The sequence below is a fragment of the Rhinolophus ferrumequinum genome, chromosome X, assembly GCF_004115265.2.
Source record: "Rhinolophus ferrumequinum isolate MPI-CBG mRhiFer1 chromosome X, mRhiFer1_v1.p, whole genome shotgun sequence".
Lineage (NCBI taxonomy): Eukaryota > Metazoa > Chordata > Mammalia > Chiroptera > Rhinolophidae > Rhinolophus > Rhinolophus ferrumequinum.
In genome coordinates, this window is record NC_046284.1 from 52,406,650 (window position 1) to 52,416,464 (window position 9,815).

The window sequence follows — 9,815 nt, forward strand, 5'->3', positions numbered from 1 at the left end:
GTTTAATCTATTTGTACACTGCCGTTTTCTTCATGGCATTATCCCCATAAACTTGGACTAACATAGCTCTGATTTCACTTCCATTCTTGCAAAGTTTAACAAGAAATTTAATGTTTGTTCGTTGCTGTGATTTAAGCTCAGACATTCTCGCGACGGCACACAAAGACACGCAACAACAATAATAAATGCCACTCAGCAAGACACCGCCACACGTCGGCATGAACACAGCTGTGAGACACTGATATATCAAGGTTATGAAACCTTACCGAGCTGCTAGTACAGTGCTGCCAATGTAAGTGCACAGTGGCAAGTTCATGAGCTTAATTGTCAGACCTAGTATATTTGACCTCCTTTACCCTCTTCTACATGTTTATATATAGATAGAGATTTATGTTAATGAATTGACTCATGAGATTATGGAGGCTTGGTTAGTCCAAAATTTGATGGTGGAGGCCTACAGGCAGGAGACTCAGGAAACAGTTACCTTTGGAGTCTGAAGGCAGTCTGCTGGTGACCCACAAAGGGCTGATGCTTTAGATAAAGTCCAAAATGCTGTCTCCTGGCAGAGTTCCCTGAGGCTCAGGGGAGTCCAGCACTTTGTTCTATTCAGGCCTTCAACTATTTAGATGAGGCCCACCCACATTATGGGAGGATGAGGGCTTTATTCAGTCCACCATTTAAATGTATATCTCATTCAAAAGCACTCTCACAGAAACATCCATAGTAATGTTTGATCAAATATCTGGGCACTGTGGCTCTGCCATGTTGAGAAAATCTACCAACACAATATTCATTTTGCTTAGATTTCCATGTCAGCTTTTAGATATTACTGGCAAGGTACTGAAACCAAGGAGAAAAATGTTCCAGAGAAACTTTGACAGGTCATCTCTAGAAAATCAGTCTCTGAAATGAAATAGTTTAGTAGCATTTAACTTTATTAGTGTGGCTTTAATTGAATTGTGGAATTTTTTTCTTTATGCTCAAACACAACCACCTCGATGATCCTGGTTTCTTGGAAAAGAGGGAGACAGTGTGTATGAATATACGTGTGTGTGTGTGTGTGTGTGTGTGTGTGTGTGTGTGTGTGTCTGAGGTAAATCTGTGAGGAATATTTATCATGAGGAATATTTGAGGTTAATTATTATGTGTTTTGTCAAAAGCCCTGCTCAATTCCTAGTACACATTAGGAACCTAATCAGGATGATTGCTACTTCTTTTCTCCCAGCTTTCCTTGGCCAGCATGGTTACTGTGGTGACTCAGTGACTGCTGTGGAGGTTTTGGTACAGACTGAAAATTCGTTCATGATTCTTGCCTGAGTCACTCATTACTATGATAGTTGTTAACTGCTGCTGTTGTAAATCTGTCATTCCATCTAGATTTATAAATTGACATTCAAATGTTGGGGACAGCTTTCCCTCTCCCTGTCAATTATTTATTTATTCATGAATTTATTTATATTAGCATGATTCATAGATTGCTGCTTTTCTCAAAGGGTTACCATCTGGCAGCATGATTATGCATTTTGATGCTCACATTGTCACAGAATTGGCCAGTATGAGCCCCATCAAGTTGGCTTCTGTGTCCATTTGACGCCTCCCTAGAATTCTTTGAGAGTGTACTCTACTCTGTGAGCCTTAGTATCTTCCCATGAGTAGAAAGTAAGTAATGATGTCCACCTTCCAGTATTGCTTTGAAAACTTAAAGAGAAAAAACTGTGAAAAAAGGCAACCTACAGCATGTGGCATCCAATAGGCCCTCAAAATGGTAGTTGCCCATTCTTGTTTTTCCTCCTTCATCCCGTCAAAGCGATGCCTCAGAAATTAAAATATTGATAATAGGATGACTTGGAATGCGAGTGAGGAGCTCCGAGAGTCCGGGAGGCGGACCACCTGGACCCCGAGACTGGAAAGGCAAGAGGGGGTGTTGTGGGGGCGGGAGACGCCCCACCCCCAGCCCGACCAGCTTACAACCGGCGCCCAGCGCCTGGCAGCCTGGCGAGGAGGCCAATGCAGCCACCAGGTCGGGGCCGGTCCCCGAGAGAGGTGCGCAGTGCCGGGGGACGCCTGAGCGGAGGCTGCCGGGGAGGAGGTGGAACCGCTGCGCGGAGGCCGCCAGGGCATTTCCGCGCGGAGGGTGCGGCGGCGACTGGCGCGGGCCGGGCCCAGGGCCCAGGGCCCAGGGGTGGCCTCAGATGCGCCCTGGGCTCCTGGGGAAGCGATCCACGCCGGCCTCTCCACAGCCAGCTTTCCCGGAGATGGCTGTGGGAGAGGCTGCTGCTGCGGGAGAAATGGCGGAGCCAGAACTGGGCTGGGGGGTTGCCGGAGCGGGGGCTTTGGCTACTCCGGGCCCTGATTCTGGAAAGGGTCTGTTGGGCCCCGTGTCCTGGGGGCTGTCCCTTCCCACAGGCGCTTCCTTGATGCCAGGGTCTCTGCTGTGTGCGCAGTAGGTTGGCGATTTCAGGCGGCGGGGTGCATCTATCTGCCAAGGAGCAGCTTGAGAAAAAGTTGGAGCAGGAAAATAGCCTGGATTTCTGGAGGTGTGTGGGGGTGGGGGGTGGGCAGCCGCCATTGACTGGAGACCCCAGTTGGGGTTGGGTAACTGTGACCAGAGCGGGTCAGGCATCCAGGAATAAATCCTAAAAGTTCCATCTGTACCAGTTCCTAGGCACTTCCCTTGGCTTCCTCCCTTACCTCCAGCAGTAATTGGGGGTAGGAAAAGATGGGCTCGGAGGCGAGGGCGAGAACGGAAGTCATAATTACAAGAACCACTGCACAACCTGTTTTCTAGAATATGCGGGCGCCCCATTTTATGCTGTCCAAGGCAAAGGGGTGTGTTGGACCTAGTGGTGAATCCTCAGAATTGAAGACAGGAGCCATGGGACAACTGTGACGTCAAGAAAAGATGTCGTTATCTGGAACCCTGAAACAGAGGGCCGCAGTAAAACGAGAACGTTCTACCTAGAAGACCTTAAATGTTGAAAGACAGATCACATGTGGACTCCCATCATTGGTGTTGGTCTGTCCACCAAGTGCTCAGTTGCTACCATGGACTCCTGACTGTGTTTTCTTTTCGTCCATTTGTCCCTAGGCTTACTTTAAGACCGGTCACTTCTGCAAGGAAGGAAAGGAGGAAGAGACTGGCTCAATTCTCTGGAAGTTGGTGAGAAGGGGGAAATGCAGGGGATAGCGACAGAGTAAGATCATGGCAGGTCTTTGCTCCACCTCTCCTGCTCTCTGCCAGATTTGCACACTGTCCCAGCATCCCTTGTCCATTTCCTGCAGGAGATATTAGGAATACTGGGGTAGGTGTGGATTGGGCTGTGAATGGGAGGAGAAGACCTGAGATCAGACACCAGGAGACTGGAAACGTTAGACAAATTGGACCCTTAAACAGAGAGATGTTTGCGTCAGGGGTCAGGGTGTCTGCCTGTCAACCAAGCACTCAGACTCTATTTTCTCCTGTATGTTTGTCCATGGGACGGCCTGCTGTCTGCTCTAGGGCATAATTGGTACCACTGGAACAAAGCAAGGAGTGGGAAATTGCACCACATCAGAGCAGGTTGGTATGACAGTGGATACAACTTCGGGTGTGGTAGTGGAGACCAACGCAGGCCCAAGAGTGACTGGGGTCTAGTCTCAGGACTCCTCAGCCTCTCTCATTGCCAACATATTTTCCCACCGACCTCACACCTGTTCGGTGGCAGGCCAAATAGTGTGGTAGCTGTGGGCAAAACGAATGTAACAGAGGGATTTTCTAATAGCCCAACAGCCCCACCAAGAATTCAAGGTCCAGTCTGTGTGTGTGTCCCTGCGTGGAGAGACACAATTCAAAGAGACTCAAAGCCCCGTGTCCTTCTCTCTCCCGGGATCCACCTCCAGTGGCATCTCTGGCGATGTTGGAATTGCTGCTGAACAACACCCTCAATAGATGTGCACCACCTGGGAACCATCCATCCTCCACATACTTGGTTTGTGCCTCTTCTGCACTCCGTCTGTGATATTGGCTGAGGCTGGTCTTGGGAAGGAAGCTGGTTAAATGGTGTACTGGTGATTGACTCTAACTCTTATTTCCAACTGTATCACCTGAATCACTGAAAATCGGTAGTGTGAAAATACAGAATTGTGAGAGATCTGTGGTAGAGGCAGGGACTGTGGTGCTGGTATTATATTTAACTATGTTCTCTGTAACTGGTACAATGACTGGGGCTGAGATTGAGCCTGGTGCCCAGGCCAAGCCTGAAAAGAAGGCTGGAGAAGAGGCTGGGGGTGGGGCTGAGACAGAGAACGAAGTTCCGATGGTGGTCAGACCCAAGGTTAGGACCCAGGCCCAGGTAATGCCTGGGGTAAGGCAGAACTCCATCCAAGGTTATGAATGGTGCAAAGCCCAAAACTGCATCCTTGTCTATGAATGGGGTAAGGCCCAAAACTGAGTCCCAGGCAATGGCTGGGGCAAGGCCTAGAAGTGAAGGCCAGACAATGTCTGGGGCAAGGCCCAAAACCAAGACCGGGGCAGTAGGTAGGGCATGTCCTAAAACTGAGGCCAAGGCAATCCCTGGGCCAAGGCATAAGGAAGAAGCCCAGACTTGGGCCCAGACTGAGTTTGGGGCTGAGGCAATGCCCCAAAAAGAGGGCGTGCCCCAGACCAATGCAGTAGCCTGGCCACTGCTCAGTAGTGAGTGTGCCTCAGGTGCTAAACCTGTGGCCCTGTCTGTAGATAGGGAACTGCTCAGGGTGGACACTGAGACCTTTCCTGGCTCCCAGGGTCAGTCAGTCGGGAATCCAACCCTGGTTTGGATCAGGGGAGGAAACTAATACCGGGTCTTGGTGCTATCCCAGGCCCAGGGCCAGAGCGGAGGGCTCTAATGAATCTGGATTCTGGTCAGCAGATGAGATCTCTACGATGTCTTCCTTCTGGACTGGAGAAGAGGCCAGTGTCAGATCACGGCCCAGGGAAGAGGCCAATACCAGGTCCAGGCACAGGACTAAACATCAACCTAACCCCAGGTCTCGTCCCAGATCCAAGCAAGATTCCTATATTGATTCCTAGTCTGGGTCTGAGGAAGAGTCGGGCAACCCATTCTGCTCCTGGGCTGGAGAAAATACCAATAACTTGTTCAGACCCAGAGTCAGAGATGAAGCAAATGTTAGGTCCAAGCTCAGGACAAAGATAGAGGATGTTTCTGAGTCTGAAGATGAGTACTTTAAGGAGTCCTGGTTTGTGCCTGGAGAACAGGCCGATAGTAGATTCAGGCCTAGAGACAAGGAAGAGCCCAGTACCGTCCTGAAGCCCAGGGCCCAGAAAGATGTTGATAACAGTGATAGGGTCAAACAGGAGCCCAGGTTTGAGGAGGAAGTCATCATTGGGTCCTGGTTCTGGGCAGAGAAAGAGGCCGGTATGGAGGCCGGGGCTTCTGCCATCTGTGAGTCCATGCCAGGGGCTGAAGAGGGGGCCATCGGTGGATCCTCGTTTGAGACTGAGGAAAAGTTCAGTTTGGGGGCTGTGGCCAGAGAAGAGACCAGGCCAGAGTCTGAAGAAGAGGCCATATTTGGATCCTGGTTCTGGGACAGGGATGAGGCCTGCTTTGATCTAAATCCCAATCCGGTGTACAAGGCTAGTCCCAGGTTCCACGATTCAGCTGAGGAAATTAATACATCATCCAGGCCCCAAACTTGGGAAGAGGTCACTGTTGAGTTCAAACCTGGTCCTTGTTATTTCGTTGGTTTCCCATCCCTGAGCCCCTTTAGAATTCCAGAAGGAGCAGCAGCAGCTGCATTCGCTGAACTGTCTGAGGGAAAGCCCCAGAATGCAGAACGTACCCCAAATAGGGAAGAGCAGGAATCTGTGCTTCAGCCCGATCGGCCTGATCTTGAGTTCCCATTTCAGTATGAACCATCCTACAGGTCAATCAGGAAAATTCGGGAGCATCTTAGGACCAGGGAGACTGCAGAGCCTGAGAGTTGGTCCTGCAGCTGCATCCAATGTGAACTTAAAATTGGTTCTGGAGAGTTTGAAGAACTCCTGTTAATGGACAAAATCCGAGATCCTTTTTTTCAGGAACTATTTAAAATCGTAATAGGTATGAGAAGTGCTTCTCAATTTACCCGAGATTTCATTCGGGATTCGGGTCGTCTCACTTATTGAAACCTTGCTCAATTATCCCTCCTCCCGAGTTAGTTCACAGCTTTTGGAAAATATGATTCTCATGGCTCCACCATATCCAAATCTAAACACGATTGAGACATATGTATGTCAAGTGTGTGAGGAAACCCTTGCACAAACCGTGGATTCCCCCGAGCAGCTGCTTGGATTAAGGCTGCTTAGATCCCTCACTACAACTACTGACTATCACACACTGGTTGCCAATTTTATGTCTGTGTTTCTCTCCCTATTAGTGACAGGCAACGCAACAACAAAGTTTCACGTTCTGAGAATGCTGTTGAATTTGTCTGAAAATGCTGTGGTGGCCAAAAAACTATACAGTGCCAAAGCTCTATCGATATTTGTGGGTCCTTTTTTTTTTTTAACATACTAGAAGAGTCAAACGATAACAGTCAAATTGTTATTAAAATGTTTTGGAATTTCAGTAATATTATAAGGAATGGAACAATGGCCTTAATTGATGATGATTTCAGTCTTGAGCCACTTATTGCTGCATTCCATGAATTTGAGAACTTAGCCAAGGACCTACAAACCCAGATAGACAATCAACATGATCCTGATCCTGAGGGGGGACAAGAAAGCTAATATGATTAACCACCTGCCTCTGATCGGCCTGATGTTCCCAAAGAGCCCTGAGTAGTGGCTTCCGTTTTCACAGCCTGGTTTTATGTTGTAACTTATGTTTTTAATGCTGATGTTAACTTGGTCCAAATCTTGGTTTGAGCTGGCTCATTTTGTGGATGCGAAATGAACATCAGAGCTGAAAACACATGTGTTGATATTTGTCTTGCCATCTGTGGGGACAGAGCCCCAAAAAGCAGTTTCCAGGCTCTCGGCCTCACATAGAAAGGTGCTGGCTCAGGTAGTAAATGGCCATCGACTGTGATCAAATGGCCAGCAGCTGTGGCTAGTTGGCCGTCAGCTGTAACCAGTGAGCCATTAGCCATAAATATAACTGCCGTGGCTAGGCTAGGAGAAGAGGCTAGCAGAGAAGAAAAGAGAGAAAGGGGGGAGCTAGCAAGAAGATGGTGGCTGAGTCTGCGGGCGGCACAGTGAGGGTTGAGAATTGTGTTGCTCCTGGTTCCTGTGTCTCCAACCCAGCTGCCAGTGAGAGTATAGTGGTGTGACTCCCCTACCTGTGGCTCCGTGGGTGTTCCTTTTTGGCCTCACCATGTCCTGCGTTCTTGTGTGGGGGGCGGGACCGGAGACCCCGCCAGACGCCCCGCACGACACTTGGCGAAGTCGGCAGGATGCCCTGCACGACACCATCCATATTGCGGTATATTTCAAGTATTGAGTTTCCAATGAACGGAGTCGCCTATGTAAGCTACCCTGCTATTCGTTGTTTAAACAAATGGTTCTCCATTTGACTCTGTGTTTTCAATAAAGTTCTGGGTGAAAACTGGCAGAAGTGACCCTCCTTCAGTGTAAAATCCAGATGCTGGTGCTTTGTGCACACTGACAAACATATCAGTAGCATAATCAGTAGCATGACAAACATACTCTCATTGGAAAATTCCATTCCTGGAGCTTAAGAAGGAAGAGACTACTGTGGGCCTTGGTACTTGAGGAATGCTTCCGAGAAGAGGGACCCACTTAAATTGGTCACCGAGGACTAGGGTAAGACAAACCATTAGGTCATTCTTGGGAGTGAGCAGTGGTGGTATGAAGAAAAGTGTGTAACTTGAAAATCTGCTCCGGTAGCGAGGACATACCCTGTCTGCCTGAATTAGGTGAGACAAGTTTAGTTAGGGATGCAGTTGGAATGAGGCCGGTTTGGAGAGCTAAATCGGCCAAATCTGCACATTTTACAACTCAAAAGTACAAGTGTTGCTTCAGTACCACCTAAAGAATGAAAGGGTAGAATAGCACACCAACTAAATGGAGTCAGGAGTAAGATTCTCTTTGTGCTCCCAGCCCAAGGAAAGTATTAAGGAAATTCCATTCAGCTATTAAAAATGGTCTGTTCGTTGGCATGAAATGACAATGATGCTTTTATGTCCAGTGAAATAGAGAAGAGTGTGAGTGACATCTATGGAAAATTAGATCCCATTTTAAAACCGTGTGTGAATAAACACAATTTCTATGCAATTTCAGTATGATTTTCTAAGAAACTTCATATATTCCATAGCCTAGAATAAAATCACTCATGTGTGGGATATAAAACTGAAGGCAATGGAGGAACAAGACACACAAATGAAACAAAAACTCATAGACACAGACAACAGTTTAGTGGTTACCAGAGGGTTGGGGGGGGGTGGTAGAAGAGGGTAAAGGGGATCAAATATATGGTGATGGAAGGAGAACTGACTCTGGGAAGTGAGCACACAATGTGATATATAGATGATGTATTACAGAATTGTACACTTGAAACCTATGTAATTTTACTAACCATTGTCACCCCCAACAAATTTAACAAAAAAACATAAAAAATCTACCATGCTAAAAACAGTTGTCAGAGACAACCATTATTAGGGAGATTGAAAAATCAACGAGACAGGGCTTTTTCTTTCAATATGCTTACAGCTAGTGCCTCAAGTTATAGGCAGACATGTTAGAAAGGATACAGTTATATAAGTGAATAAACTATATGTGTTAGGAACAATTTTTAGAGAATAAACCACTTAGAAAAGACAGAAAGGAATAAGACTTAAGGAAAACTAGCTTTTTAAATGAAATGTTTAAAGAAAAATAAATTATCAAAGTTATGTTTATATTCATCTCTCGACTGTACAAAGATGCCAATTTTTTTTTACATGACTATTTCATTAAAAAAAATCCTAACATTTCCGTTTGCAGTGACAACAGAGTTATGGAAGCAGATAGACAGTGGCGATGGTTGCACAACATTGTGAATGTACTTAATGCCACTGAATTGTACACTTTAAAATGATAACTTTTATGTCTTCCATATTAATAAGTAAAAAGGTCATGCCATACTTTCAGATAGAAATCACAGAACTCAGGGATAGAGTTGGTTTGGAGAGGGAATCCAGACTTGTGCAAAATAGGTTTTATTATTTTTTAGGCACAGTGAAAATGTTATTTCTGTTTTGTGTGAGGATGCTGTTAATTGCTGAGAAGGTAAAATTATGACTTATAAATTAGAAATGAACATTTGAAAGATTTTTCAACACAATGAAGAACTGCTAAGATTACAAAAGTGGTTGAAGGAGATATGTGTGCATACAGCATACACAGTATAATCACAATAAAAACAAAATAATGTTAAATTTTATATACACATAGAAGATTCATAAATGTTAGGATAACATTGCTGGCTTAAATACAAAACTAGTTAATATCTTAAGTGCAATCAGTTGTAACCATGGATGTTATGTGTTCCACTGGACATAAGCCATTTCCAGTATCGGACAAAATGTCTACCAGTTAACACCAGCCTCTCAGTGTAGAAAACATGCTGGGTCAATTCCTCAAAAAAATTACGAATAGAATTACCATATGTCACAGCAATCCTTCTCCTGGGTATCTACCAAAAAAATATGAAAACATTTGTACATAAAGACAAGTGTGCTCCAATGTTCATTGCAGCTTTATTTACGGTGGCCAAGACATGGATACAACCAAAATGCCCTTCGATGGATGAATGGATAAAGAAGTTGTGGTGTATATACACAATGGAATACTAATCGGC

At 46.0% G+C, this 9,815-nt stretch overlaps 1 protein-coding gene across 1 annotated transcript; it reads left to right on the forward strand.

The window, feature by feature from the left end:
• The first annotated feature begins 1,955 nt into the window (after positions 1-1,955).
• LOC117020840 (G-protein coupled receptor-associated sorting protein 2-like) lies at positions 1,956-6,942 on the forward strand. The gene is given in 7 exon segments (XM_033103602.1): positions 1,956-2,043; positions 3,089-3,160; positions 3,500-4,348; positions 4,350-4,764; positions 4,766-6,126; positions 6,128-6,509; positions 6,512-6,942. Coding segments are annotated over 5 exon segments (2,565 nt in total). The 5' UTR covers positions 1,956-2,043; positions 3,089-3,160; positions 3,500-4,175; the 3' UTR covers positions 6,746-6,942.
• Positions 6,943-9,815: the final 2,873 nt, after the last annotated feature.